The 15671-nt window shown below is 35.5% G+C and overlaps 1 protein-coding gene across 1 annotated transcript; it reads left to right on the top strand.

The window, feature by feature from the left end:
* Positions 1-6378: 6378 nt before the first annotated feature.
* On the top strand, positions 6379-6959 carry LOC131875072 (uncharacterized). The gene is made up of 2 exons (XM_059219090.1): positions 6379-6495; positions 6636-6959. The coding sequence occupies exons 1-2, from the start codon at positions 6379-6381 to the stop codon at positions 6957-6959; spliced, it is 441 nt and encodes a 146-aa protein (XP_059075073.1).
* Positions 6960-15671: the final 8712 nt, after the last annotated feature.

The raw sequence follows: 15671 nt of genomic DNA, 5'->3' as shown, positions 1-15671 counted from the left end.
GATGAAGTAATATGGTGTGGGGCTAAGTCTGGCTCTTATTCGGTTAAATTGGGGTATATGGTGTAGAGAAGGTGAGCACTACAATTGGATTGGCTAGCGAAATTCTATTGGCATAACATTGTGGCTCCAAGAGTTAGGGCCTTTCTATGGATTGCACTTCATGGGAGGGTGGTGATTGGTGACAGGCTAAGGAAGTATAGTGTGGTAGGGCCAAGTGTGTGTTATTTATGTTTAGCAAATGAGGAAACACATAGTCATCTTTTTCTCTGGTGTCCATTTACGACACAGTGTTGGGAATAGTTGTTTTCTATGTTGGAATGGAATAATGTGAGAAATGACAGTTTATTTGACTTTATTTCTTGTTGGCCGGATATTAAAAGAAAGTCTTTGGGGGTGACATATGGATGATCGTACCATGAATGGTGGGTTGACACCTATGGAAGGAAAGGAATATGCGCATTTTCAATGACAAGACATTACCTATAGAACAAATCATCAAGGAGATCAAGGAAGGAATAAGCGGGGTAGTGAATGAGAGAGTTAAAACTAGAAAGATCAATTTCATAAGTAAATGGGATGAGAAAATTCAAAAAATATGGGATATTTTAAAACCTCCACATGGGAATTTCATAAAATAGAACACAAAAAGATTAAAGGCCAAATGGAAGAAACCATATTAGGGAAGATTCAAACTGAACTTTGATAGGGCTGCTAAAGGAAACTCGGGTAAAGCCAGAATAGGTTGCATTATCAAGGACTATAGTAGAGATTGTCAACAAATTTTGTTTCAATCAATCGATTTTGCTACCGATAATGAAGCAAAGATTGAAGCCCTGGACAATGGTTTGGCTCTTTGCAATTCTCTAGGAATTTAGGCTCTTGAAATTGAAGGTGATTCATAGGTTGTAATCAATGCTATGATAAAAGTTGGGACACCAAATTGGAAATTAAATAGATGGAACTAGAGAATCAAAGATAAATTGGCTGAAATTAAGGATTACAAAATCAGGCATGTTTGTCGACAGGCAAACAAGGTCTCAAATTTCCTAGCAAACATTGGAGTTTGGGATAGCAGGGGAGGTGTAGGCAAGGGTATAGATGAATGACCAGATTTAAAATTAATCATTGAAAATGACAAATTTGTAGACCACTCTTATGAACCATAAGACATTAAATGACTTGGCATTTATTGGGATTGGTATGAGGAACCTTTTCCCTTGTTGCAAGACTAGAGACAATCAAAATGTTCTTAGAATTCTCAGTATACAAGAATTTTAAAGTGTATCAAATGGATGTTAAGTTAGCATTCTTGAATGAGAATCCAAAGAAGAAATATATATTGAGCAACTTGAAGGACTTTAGTTGATAAAAATCAGGATTTTGTGTGCAAATGGAAAAAGGAATTGTATGGAGTCAAATAGGGTCCTAGGGCTTGGTATTCTACATTGGACAACTGCTTGCAACAAAAAGGATTCAAAAGAGGTATTATAGACTAAAGAGGAAAGAATTGGAAAACTAAACCATCATTGTAGAGTAATGACAAAACAAGGAAATTATATTCAATGAATTAAATCAATATGTATTGCATTGTTGTGCATTGGCTATATAAACTTGTTATTTCCCATATAACTACCAAACTCCCTTACGGGAAAGTAACTTCTCGACAACTAACAATTTATTTAACTATATACTAATCTAAACTAAAGATAATGTTATATTAATCCGAATAATAGTAGAACATTGCAATGGTTGTACACAACCCTTATAGAGACTTTGATGAAGCACCTTCACCAGTCCTCCTCACTCACCAAGAAACAACAAACTTTATACAATCATGGATCTATTGATTGTAGAACCTACAACCATCTACACAACATGGGAGAATATAAAACTATTCTCACTCTCCATGAATAATGAGACAAATTTCCTTTGAAATTCCATATCTCCTCCGAGTGTGTCTAATGCCTCCTCTAGTGCTGCACATGAAACACCTTTCCTCCAAAAGTCCACATCTCCTTTGAGTGTGTCTAATTGCTCCTAAAGTGCTATGGAAATATCCCTCCTCTGCTATAAAAATCACCAACCAAATGTATGTACATGAGACACCTTTCCTCCAAAAGTCCACATCTCCTTTGAGTGTGTCTAATGCCTCCTCAAGTTCTCTACAAATCACCAACCAAATTGTCAATACACCAAGTGCACCCACAATAAATCTCCCCCCCCCTTGCTAATTAAAGGGACATATAATGCCAAGTCCCCTCTTTTCTTAAGGGACACAAATAAGGTGCTTCTCATGCAATGAATCATCCCTAATCAAGAAGCTAGTTCGATATGATAAATGACCTCCTACCTCCATTTCCTCCAACCTTTAATATGAACCTCTTACACTTTATTCACTTGATTCTACATGTGTGTCTTTGAATGCCTCATCACGTGTAACAAAGATGGCTCTGAAAGAACAAGTAATGTTTGAGATATGCATAGCCATAACTAGAAAAGGACAATATTAGTTTCAACCAATGATGTACCCATCAACCTTATACCTCCTTATTTTCCTTATACCTCAAATTCCCATACAAATATGAAAATAATAGAACCCCTTATTACTCCAATAAGAAACAAGTTAAAAAGCTTTCTCACCACCTTAAAATGTAATTTTTATGTTGCTAAAAATATCATGATCTAAGAATTAGTTTCCATATCTTTATTTTGTATATCCATACAAAAGACAATTCTACCAAATGAAGCTGCTTTTCAAAAAACTATCTTTAAATGATTCACTCAACATATGAATATTGATATTTTTTGCAATATACACTTTCAAAAAATATAAATTTGAACATATCATTTAGTTTTTTGATACCTCTTCTTTAATTTATTCTACTCTTCATAATACTATCATCATTAACCTCCAACCATCTTTCTAATATACTTGTATTGCTGAACTATATGTTGTGAATGTTTGGCAAAATAGAAAAGAAAGAAAAGAAACTCACAATTTCTCAAACTTCACAAAGGATCAATGGCACACTAGCATTATTCACAATGAAACACATACCTCTCTATGCCACATCCACTCATTTGTAAAGCCATTCAACAAGATAATAGATTCAAAAACTTTTAGGCAACCTCACGTTATTATTTTGCTACTTTATGTTTTGCAACAAACTACTCAATATGTATTAAGAATTTATTCAAATGATTTTTGTTTTGTTCTCTTCTTTACCAACTTTGCAAGATAGTTTGAAGTTTTAATTGTTTTTGAAAAATGACAATGTTATCATAGTTTTATTATGACTATGATCTACAACATTAGTGGAAATCAAAATGTCTCAACAAATCAAAATACCTCTATTATCACCTTCCTTTATTAAACACAACTTTTATTTCAACAAAAAATTCTGTAAAGGAGCATTGATCTACATCTTCACCCAACACATGCACAAGAAATTGTAGCGGTCTGATACCAAACAAAGAGGGAAAAACTGAAAAACTAAACCATCATTGTAGATTAATGACAAAACACATAAATTATATTCAATAGATTCAATCAGGATGTAGTACATTATTGTACATTGGCTATATAAAGCTATTATTTCGCCATATAACTTCCAAACTCCCTTACAAGAAAGTAACTTCCCAACAACTAACAATTTATTTAAGTATTAATTAATTTAAACTAAAGCCAATATAATATTCTCCAACACATGCAACAATATGTACATCAAAATAGAAGGGGATCATCAATTGATTGTTGCTTTTTATGTTAATGAAATTATCTTTGGTGGAAGAAGTGACAAAATATGCAAAGAAGTTGTAGAAGAAATATAGAAAGAATTTGAAATGTCTATGTTAGGTGAGTTATCACTTTTCCTTGGTTTGTAAATTGTTCAATCAAATAAAGGAATTTACATTTCTCAAAAAGTAGTATGTGAAAGAGATGTTGAAGAAGTTTGAGATGGAATAATGCAAGACAATAAGTATACCTATGGTGACTAGATTTAAGTTGAGTAAATATGATGAATCTCATCTTGTTGATTAACATCTATACAAACCTATGATTGGAATTTTACTACATCTAACTACATCTAGGTCTGTTGTCATGCAATCAGTGTCCATGGTAGCTATATTTCAAGCTACTACAAAAGAGATACATGTGAAGGCACTAAAGAGGATATACAAATTTTTGAAGAGTACAACAGACTATAGTTTATGGTATCCCTAGAGTGATGATTTCACTATAACTACATATATAGATGTTGATTGGGCTAGAAGAATTGACTAATGGAAAAGCACTAGTGGTGGCACATTCTTTCTTGGAGACAGATTGGTCTCACGGATAAAAAAGAAACAAGACTCAATTTTTCTATCTACTATAGAGGTAGAGTATATTGCAACTATATGATGTTCCACGCAAGTGCTATGGATGAGGTAAATCTTGAAGGATATTAAGATAGAGTATGATGAGCCTATCCCTATTATTTGTGATAACATAGGTATAATTAATATTTCAAAGAATCCCATGATGCATTCAAAAACCAAGCACATTTCAATCAAGTTTCACTTTATGAGGAAGAAAGTTGCTCATCAAGAAATCACATTGGAGTATGTGGATAAAAAAGATCAAATTGTAGACATATTCACTAAACCTATTCCCAAGGAGACATTTAAGTTTCTCAGGTGAAACATGGGAGTGGTAGCTGTAGACACTGAAAAATGTCTTTTTCTATAGGAGTTGAGAAAATACAACACCACAGGAGCCCAAATGATCTCTGCAAGTTGAAAAACCTGTTACAAGGAGAAGCAAGGAAGCAAATATAGAAAAACAAATACACAGAGAATATGCTCAAAAAGAGAGAGCCCAATATTCATAAAAATATGCAATGTGATTCTTACAATGAAAAGAAAGAACTCAACCTTTAATAGGTCAAGAAACCCTAAAAGGGAAAACCTAGGTTTGCACATAATAATTAATTATATGCACCTAAATTTAGCTTAAGTGTAAAAGAGATAAAAGGAACTTAAATAATTAAACAAATATTGTTTAATTAATCAAGTAAATACCCGAATACTTTAACACCCCCCCTTAAGCTAGACTTAGGGAGAAGCTAAAACCTAGAACAACTACTGAAAGCAATAAAGATGGGTCCCGACAACAAGGCCTGATCAGGTACCCAAATACAATGAAATTTCTATGAACTGGAGAAATAGAGAAAACCACGTGGGAACAAAACTCTACTCCAAAAAGAGATGAAAAAGAATACCACTGAAGCATGAAGAACCTACAAACTCTGTCGAAGAATAACTGCTGATCTGGAGAACCTCCACTGAAATAGAACATGACCAGGTAGAGAAGACTATAATCTATACGAGTACCCTCAAATGACACTACTCGAATTAGAAGGCAAACAAGGCAAACAACTGAAATCGAAGATACAGATGGCATGAAAACACCAAAGCCTAAAAAGGTGATCAATCGAACCATGAAAGCATTAGAACCAATAGGACAAACCTCCCCATAATGCTGAAGAGGGATAGGTACACTGAAAAGAATGACCAACAAGAACTGCACGACGAAGAACCAGGAACATCATAGGTGTTGAGAAAAGTACATGGCGTCATGGAAGGAACACTCACTTGACACACATCATGAGGTGAATGGCGTGGAAGGAACACTCACTGGACAAAGGAAGATGACAAACAAGGCAAACATCAACCCCCTCATGGCACTTTATAAGTAGTGCACGTACAACAAGGCACAAGATATGCAAGATCCCAAGTAAACAATGCATGATGACACTTTATCTCAGTGCGTTTGCATAAATACAAGCTACAATGATAAGAAGACTGGAAATAGAAATGTGAATCAAAATAGAGACATCCTACTTAGAGAAGAGATCCCAGGACCTGAAACAACCACGATATCCACTAGAGTGCTAAAAAGAAAAAAATTGAATAAAATATGCATGGAGAAGAATCTGGAAATAAAACTTAGATGGCTGGAAAGTACATAGCACATGCTTTTCGAAAATATAAAGTTTTCAAAAAATGGAGGTCGGATGCTCATTCTATGGCTCCCGGAGTGCAAAAACTAGACCTCACTTTGATTGGAAAAAAACATAGTCAAACAGAAAAATTGGAAAAAATTACCAACATGATGAGGTCCGGCTCGGAACCAGCTTTCTGACGCCTATTCTTTTTTGAAAAAATGACTCCGTATGCCCAAGATATGGCCAAAAAACCAAACCCCCCTTGAAAGAGTAAAAAAAAGGAGTCTGGTGGCTGGGCGGTGGTCCGGTGGCTAGGGAGCGGTGCTCCGGTGGCGGCTGAGTGGTTCACTAGTGGCTGTTACTATCTCCGGTGGAGCCTAAGTGGCCGATGGGCCTGACGACGAATTCTGGCGGCGTGGTGGCCGGTCGGTGGAGGAGACCAGGTCGGGCGGGGGCCGCAGGGAAGCCGGTGGCTGCGGGCTGCAAGGAGGCCGACGACAGCGAGGCGGAGCGGGGCTAGGCTGACTGCGCAGGCGGGCGGCGACGGGCGGTGGTGGGCAGTCCCAGGTGGAGTAGCTGGCGGGGGCTGTGCTATAGGCGGTGGTGGAACGGGCTACATAGGCAAGTGGGGGCCGGGGGCTGCAGGTGGCGGCGGCAGGTGGTCCCAGGCGGAGCAGCTGGCGGCAGAATGGGCTGCATAGGCAAGTGGGGGCCGGGGGCTACAGGTGGCGGCGACGGGCGATCCCGGGCAGAGTAGCTGGCGAGGGCTGTGCTACAGGCTGCGACCGGGGCAGTGGAACGGGCTGCACAGGCAAGCCGGGGCTAGGGGCTGCAAGCGGTGGTGGTGGTGCAGGGTTGCCGAAGGATGCCGGGTGGCGGGGGCCGCAGGGAGACGCTGCGGAAGATGCTGGCGGAGGGAAGACACTACCGGAGGGGGCTGGAGGCCGGTGCCGATGGGGGCCGGGCTGACGGCATGGGGCCCAAGGCCTGCAGGTCTGTGACAGCTGTAGCTGTAGGGGCCCCATGGTACCCTGCGTACCGTGGGAACCCCCCCATGAAAAAATGCCAAAAAAACTTTTTTAAACCCTATTCGCCTGTGTTTTTTTTGTGATGATTTTTTTATATTTTTTTTTTTCAAAAAATCAACAAATTGGTCTGCATGCCATAAAAAGGCAAAATATTTTTTTAAATTTTTTTCTCGATCTGTGTGCCAAGGTCGTACGACTTAGATCTGAGAAAAAAAAACTCCCAGAGGCTCAGGAACCAAAATAGGTCAAATTTTATATGACCATAGGGGTTTTCGGGCCTTCTGAGCACGATGGTGAGGTCTGTTTAGGCCCAAAGTGCTCAGAAAAAGGTCAAACCCTAGGTAGATAAAAAATTTCTGAAACCCCAAATCTGCTTCCAAAGCAAAAATTCTCAAAACAAGAACAGGTAGCTGCAGATCTGAAGCTCTGATACCATATAGGAGTTGAGAAAATACAACACCACAGGAGCCTAAATGATCTCTGCAAGCTGAAAAACCTGTTACAAGGAGAAGCCAGGAAGCAAATACAGAAAAACAAATACACAGAGGATATGCTCAAAAAGAGAGAGCCCAATATTCATAAAAATATGTAATGTGATTCTTACAATGAAAAGAAAGAACTCAACCTTTAATAGGTCAAGAAACCCTAAAAGGGAAAACCTAGGTTTGCACATAATAATTAATTAAAATTAATTATATGCACCTAAAGTTAGCTTAAGTATAAAAGAGATAAAGGGAACTTAAATAATTAAACAAATATTGTTTAATTAATCAGGTAAATACCTGAATACTCTAACATTTTCATCATGTACTAATTATTCGTCCTAATTAATTAAGTAATTATTTAATTATTTAATTAAGTTACTTATCCTTCTAAACTGACTCAACCATCATTCTTCATCTTATTAATTATTCAATTTCTATTTCTTAATTAATTAATCAGTTAACCCTATCTCAAATATTAATTAAATATTATTTAATTAATTAATTATGATTAATTCATTAATTAAATAATCTTTATTATTTAATTAAATCACATTTCTAATGTTTAAATAATTTCTTTTAATTGTTTAAATTAATTAATCTTACTCCTCCCAATTCCCCAAATTCAAATTTCAATTAATTTCATCTAATTCCAAATCACCAAATTCACATTTCACCAAATCTGAATTTCAGTTAATTTCATGTGCATTTCAGCATTCGAAAGTCCAAATTCAAATCCAAATTGAAAATGAAAATCAAATTCAATTCCAAAATCCTACAACACATGTTGAAATCGTAACTGATTGATCAAATCAGCTAACTAATTAGTTAACTCAGTTAACTCTTCAATCACCCCTTTTCACTCCAAGTCAACATTTTATGTCTAGTCAATCAATTCAGTCTTCAAATCCATCTATTCAGTCAACCAGCTAGTCTATTAAGCCTATTGGCTAATCAATTGAGTTCACTCTCCAATTAACCATGTTAACAAACCAATCTATTGAGTTAACAAATCAATCAAGATGAGTTCACTGATCAATCTAAATCAGTTGACTATCAATCAGGACTTGAGTTCAAATCCTCATCCCTTATGTGTTGAAAATCTATGTAAACAACATAATTTTCACAAATCAGTCTAGATCACACTCTTCAAAGCAATTGCCAATCTTATGCAAGAATTTCAGTGCAATACTTGAGAGACACCCACACAATTTCGGAGAAGAACAATGGAAGTCACAATGTAGGATGAGGGAGTTTCATTTACTTGAATTTATTCTTATCTTGTGTTAATTCTAATGGTTTATGTTTGATTGTATTTGATTAGTTAAAGATTTGTGATCGTCTTTACCCCCTTATCAGATTTATAATTTTATTATGATATTCAAGCATGGAAACAATTGGTGAACCCGACGTGAATAACCTGCCTACTAATCTGATTTTCTGATTTGCAGGTCTGTACAAAAAATGGAGTGTGCAATTGCCATTGCAAAAATTCGCAATTGATGTCATTCTGATTCCTATTTGACATCATTTTGATTCACAATTGCTTAAACTAATGCGCAATTGCAGGCTTAACCCAAAATTTTATTTTTTGATGTTGTTTTGGCTTTAAATCCATTTGCAAGATTAACCCATCAATCTTTCATGATTCTGGAAAAGTTCATTTTTAGACATAAAATGTTTCTAACTCCATGGTAGGCAAGGTAACTTTCAAAATTTCAGGTGCAAGGAAGAGGAAACAACAAAACAGACAGCTAAAAGGATATCAAAGGCTTATCAAAGCAAAAAGACAATTTCGAGAATTTGAAGAGGGAGAGGCCATGGTTTCATACTGTCAAGCCATAAATAAAATTCTAGACAAATTCGATATTTATGATGATATCGCAGTAATGGGCAACCTCATCTGGAATGACTTGACTGAAAGCGAAAACTTCTCTCTTCTGTCTTTTTCTGCTGTTTAGAAAATTTTCAAAGTTGTAGGTTTTAACTAATGTGCAATTGACCTGACAGTAATTTGCATTTGCTTATACAAAAATTCGCAATTTATATTATGTCAATTTGCATTTGATTAGATAGTAGTTCGCAATTGCATAGAGGTTAATTCACAATTGCTAGGATAGGTTAGATAGATTCTGTTCTGATTCTTCTGTCATTTTTTGTCAGATTTCTTTCTATTTTTGCAAACATAAAAGTTGTAACCGAGAAGAAAAATTAGGCTGGAGAGCCCACCATGTGCTAACAATGTTTGATTTCTTTGCAGGGGTAGTTTAAGACAAACATTTCATTTTGGTGCTTTAAAAAAGAACAACACAAATCTCATCATTGCAATATTGGCTAAAATTAACACCATGTATTTTGGAGCAACATCTCCAATAGTTTTTAAAAAAATTGTGATGAAGGTTAAAAAGAATTGTTGTTCTTTGTGTCTGTGAGGTGATAGATATAGGCTCTCCCCTTTTTTGGGTGATCAAAAAGCCATAACCATCTCTTTTATGCTTTGTGTCCATTCTGCATTAGGATAACACCTTTAGCAGGCCTTCCCTCACAAGAAGCCCATAAGGCTTGTGAGAGGGGAACTGTAATGCCCCTCCTCGACCCGGTTGGTGCGATACTCGTGATAGATTCACTAAGGCCATTAAAAGATGTTGGGTATTTTAGTTGCACAGAGGATGGTGTAGTGTTCACTTTTGAGCAGACTCTCGTTCCACTATGGTAGACTTGATCAGATCCTTTCTTTTGTGCGATGGGTAGGATAGACATGTTCAGATTCATAACGATGCGTGGACATCATTTTGACTTCTTATATGCGCCTCACTGATCATTGTTGATAGACATAACATGACTTCATGATTTATGATATTAGTGATTATGTTCATGTTTAGTTACGACTTTATGTGATTTAGATGTTTAACATAATGATAATTGATTGTTATGTGTATTGATGTCATGATTGTTGCATATATGGATAGTGTTAGCACTGATTATCATGTACATGGATAGATTTCATGGATTTTGCTTTATTATGTAGTGGACATACTAACCTTAGTTCTGATTTATTTATGATGCAATGTTTGTTGTATGAGTACTGTTTGATTGTCTGCGTGGGGGAATCAACGACACATCGCTCATTGCGAGAAGATGTGCCATTACGACATTCTCCCACATGCTTGCTATGTACGGATATATGCATATGTATATGCTTGTGTACTTTGTCGTGGTTGCAGGTTTGCACGTACTAAGGCATTCAATCCTATCGGGCAACCGGGTGCGAGCTCCCCTGGCTTGACAGGTGTGAGCGTGCCTCTTCCCAATGGAAATATGTGGTCGAAAATGTCATTAGTTCCCTACTCACACCCTAGGTCTAGTTTGCTCGCTAGTGTCGTTGTAAGTCTTGGTGTGATACACCATGTCGTCGTGTCTTTGATTTGTGAGTATTTGGCGTGGTGAGTTGTGTATTTGGTCAGTTTATTTAATTTGTTTAATTATGTCTATTGAACAATTATATTCAGTGGCCATTAAATATTAATTAATGATTTATTTAATAATGTTTATTTGGATTTATTTAATAACATCTACTTTGATTTATTTATTATGCTTATTTTAATTTATTTAATAATGCTTACTTTGATTTATTAAAGTTTGACATTTGATATTTTAATAATCTTTGATTATTTTATTATTTGCACTTTTAAAATTTAAATAATGTTATTTTGATTTATTAAACAATTTAGCATTTTCAAAATTGGAGGCAATTAATAATTATTAACTTATTTCTCCTTAAAGATTTGATTCATTATTAATGATTTGATTTTTATTATTTATTATGATTATGAGTTTATTATTTAGTCGCCTTTAATTAATTAGCGACATTTGAGTTATTTTGAATAATGATAATAATAGTGGGAGAAAACTAAATAGTTTTCTAATATTCATTTTTGTATTGTTATTAAGATATTGCTTATGTGACTTAATTTAATAGAAATAATAATATGCATTATGAGTTGATTTTTACATCCCATGAAATAAATGGAAAATAAAACTTAGTAATAAAAGCTTATAAAACATTATATTGAGATATTTTAATAATTTAGCTAGGGTTTGATGGAATTTGGGGGAAAATTATTGTGCTTTCCCGGGAATGCATTTCCTTCTTCTCTTTTGCATTATTTTTGCAAGCTTTCTCTAGTTTTTGGTTCTCTTTTGGCAATTTGTGAGTTTGGAGGATTTTAGTTCATGGGTTTGTTGATTTGGATGCTAAAGGCTTGCATTAGAGGAGTGTTGTAGCTATGTTAGAGAGTGAGCAGCTACAAATAACTCTTCCATTACTCAGGCCAGAGGTAGGTTTCGTACTTCCCTCTCCTTTCAAATCTCTCAAGTCAAATTGAAAAGAGTTCTTTGTTTAAAAATTTTCCTTTGTTTTAATTTTTCCAAGTCTGGAAGTGTTTATGGGTGGAATTCTGGGTTGCAAGTTAGAAGTATGTTAATTTTTGTTCTTTTTGAATGGCTGGGAGAATGGGTTATGGTTTCAAATTTGAAATTGTTGTGATTACTTATTGTTTTGATTGAATAGGGGTTTAGTATTCTGTAGATGTAAACTCCTGCCAGACATGCTTGAAATTGTGATTCAATTTGCATTAAAACTTACCCATGTTCAATAGGCTTGAAACCCGAATTCATCTGTTATCCCAGCAAAGGAAATTATCACTATTCTTTTAAAATTTTGACAGGGGAAATGTTGTGCTTAAATTTTCTATGTTCTTTTTTTTAATCTTCCCTGTTTCCGTTATGCTGCTGTTGCAAGTTTTATTGTTTTTTAATAATGAAAAATAAATAAATTTTAATTTGTTTTTGCCCCACGTGGGGTGTGTTGCTACACAATAACATACTTCCCCCCCAAATAAAAAGCAAACATTTTATTTAAACAAAAAATGGCATCCAAATAAAATATGGCAAAATAAAACTAAGTTTTAAAATAATAAATTTTATCAACAAAAGCTGAAATAGAATTTAACTGAACTAAATAATCTTCAATCAAAGTCATGGAGAATTAGACTTGTTGTTAAACGTCAAAACAATACCTTGCTGAAAGTAGTTTGCCAATCCACATTATGGGTGTAAATCTGATTCTCTCCGGTATTATAGATTACGAGATTCATTTCTTATCAGCTTGCTACACTTATGCACAATTTCATTATTTAATTTATTCGTTACGGTTGGCATTGTGCTGTTTTAAAATATGTCTCTCTTTAACTGTTATTGTAACTGGATTTGATTTTCTTCTTGAATTGTCAAGTGTAATGTCAATGTGCATTAATATGTCTTCAGATGTAGTTAGTATTGAATGTTAACATTCGGTTATGAGTCTAAGTGTGTTATTGGTGAAGTTTGTCCCTTTTTTTGCAGTGAGCCTGCAAGTGTTAGCGTGGGCTAAGCGTGAAACACTCGCTTCCCCAATTCGTTTCATCACTTATTTTAGTGTTAGTTAAATGTCAAGTACTTTAGTCCCAGAGGCTATTTGTGGGAATTGTTTTAAATAAAAGCTAACTCTACTTTTTCTCCTGGTTATTTGAAAGTTGGATTTTGTCGATAATATGTACCCTCATGATGGTTCTTACCATGAGGATGGATTTCTCATGCTGCTGATTTTGTCATAGCGAGTGTGAAGACCTCGCTAAGTTGCCAATTACTTAATAGCAGCTGTATTATGACTTACTTTATGCCTTCCTTTGGTCAAGAGGCTCCCCTTTGTTGAATTGATGTTGGTCTTTTGGGTGTGTGATGATTTGCGGTATGGGTTGAATGTTGTTTGTATTAGATTTACTTGGTTGTTAACAACCTCTTGTCTTGCTGCTTTGGATCCATGTCAAGGGAGTGGGCTTCTTTACGTTACCTGGGGTCATGAGAGATGGGCTATCATGAGGTTCCTTGTAAGGATGTGTGAAGTCCAGACCTCTTGGGCGTAAGGGATTTTTCCATATTTTAAATTAAGTGATAACTAAATAATGAATGGGTATGGGTAGTTAGATAATCTAAAGAGATAATAATTTACCAGTGCCTCATGACTCGGACCTAGGGAGGATGTTTTAGGCTAAGCATGAGAAGACTGTGGAGATGGTAAGTCAATCTCCCTTGGTCTCTCTCCCAAGGTCGAGATGGCTCTGCATGCCCATGGGCTGGTGCCTAGTTCTTGTTTTGGCACGTGATGACCTTTCCTTGTACATGTGAGTCCCTTGTGTTATTTTCATGTTTTGCTTGATGTTTTATGGACCTCTGGAGTTCATTATTCTTGTGTTATTTTGGAAGTATGTTTGAGTGTGTGAAGTGTTGAAGTTAGTCCCTTTGGTCAAGTGCAACTTAGGCATAGTGTGTGAGTTGGGACCTAGTAACATCTCCTAGCTCGGGGGGGGGGGGGGGGGGGGGGGTGGTTCCTTGTATGTTTGACACCGGTCGGGGGGTTGGAGCTTTTTTCCATTGGGGTCTTTTCCCCTTGTTGGTGTATTCTTCGTGTGTGGACTTGGTTCTTCCTCTTGCCGATTTTGGATTCTTGGAGCAGATTTTGTACTATCTTACCTCCTGATTGGAAATGCCATTGTTATGTAATAGCTAGGGACTATTGATCTGGGAGTGAGTAATACTCACAATTGTACTTTATGTAACAACAACATTATTATATCCATGAGCATGTTACAGATTGGAATTCCAATTGAAGTAATGTAATTCTACTTTTATGTAAATTGGGAAGAAGCAATTGTAAACACTTGCAAGTAATGACAAGGTATTTGTAGCTTTGAAATCCTTTGAGTTAGTACATGAAATCTTGATGGAATTGTTATGTTTATTTATGAGTAGTTTAGTTAGTTAGTTGAATTTCCATTGTGCTATGGTTAAGAATAGTTAAATCAGCAACCCAATCACTTATGCAGAGTTATTGTGTTAGATGAAATGATGCGAAGATGAGGTTAATGCAATCAATGAAAAATGCTTAACTATTCTCACTATGATATATCTTGTCATTTGAATGCAACTAATGCTAGACAAACAAGTGCATTTACATGGTTACCAATGCAACTAAAAGAGCACTTGTATCTTGTTGTGCGATTTGAGACTTGAGCAATGACATAAAAACTAATAACATGATTAAACTTCCCCAACTAGAGCATGAAAACATAAGCTTGTTAAAAACGCAATTAGCACCATGGAAACCAAATCAGCTTAAGGCTGAAAACTATAATAAAACTTAGCAACTTGGTATCCTCAAGGATCCAAACGAGAATGTACATATTAAAGTAAGTGCTGCAATAAAATTAACAATGCATAATAAATATCTATGTGCTTATGGTTGCAATAGTAGAGTTTGTGCGCATGCATTAGTGATTAGGTGAGGTAGGTTGGCACATAAGTGTTACATTATATTATGCACAACAATATAGAAGTTTTCATTTTAATTATAGCAGCTCATAATTCTTCAGGTTAGAGTATAGCTTAAGGTACTAGAGTGGATGTATTGTGATTAGATCAAGGTTGGTTGTTGTGTGTGTGAAAAAGTGGTCTGTAGCTGCAAACACAACACTTCAATTAAGTCATTATATGCATGGTTAGTAAATAATAATCAATCAATAATAAACCATAACAAAGTGACTAATTGCCTTCTAAAAGATGCGAGTATAAGATTGCTCTCAGATTTTTATAAGCAATACCAGTGACTAGACTACACCAAGACGAAGGATTTAATCTATATGATATTAACTATATGGATGCAAGATGGATGAATAATTCAAGCAAATAATCAATTCAAGCAATAATGGATGTAAGCAATGATGGATGTAAATAATCTAAAAAGCACAATGATCTTCAATGACTCCAGAGCGAAATTAGCGTGATAATAATCTCCAAGCGTGTTCTCAAAAATCTCTAGGGTAAATTGGAATGAGAGTTGAAGATTGAATTTATAGAGAATCACAAAAGAGAAAAGCTCAATTTAGAATTAATTGAAAATAATTGAGAAATCAGGTTCAGTTAACCTTGAGATAGATTCCAATTTTAGTTTAATTGAAATGCATTCAAATTAGAAGTCCAAGTTGCATTGGAAATAATAATAAATTAATTCCATGCATTTGTGATAAAAATAGATAATTCTTTTATTTATTCAAGAAAAGAGTCTTTTCAATGCA

This window comes from Cryptomeria japonica, chromosome 4 (genome assembly GCF_030272615.1).
Source record: "Cryptomeria japonica chromosome 4, Sugi_1.0, whole genome shotgun sequence".
In the NCBI taxonomy this organism is placed as follows: Eukaryota; Viridiplantae; Streptophyta; class Pinopsida; order Cupressales; family Cupressaceae; genus Cryptomeria; species Cryptomeria japonica.
This window is presented reverse-complemented; position numbering and strand designations above follow the sequence as displayed.

Coding starts and splice junctions, on each gene's coding strand:
- LOC131875072 (XM_059219090.1), top strand. CDS start 6,379: ATGGGCCTGACGACGAATTCTGGCGGCGTGGTGGCCGGTCGGTGGAGG. Junction 6,496..6,635: donor AGGAGGCCGACGACAGCGAG/GCGGAGCGGGGC, acceptor CGGGGGCTGCAG/GTGGCGGCGGCAGGTGGTCC.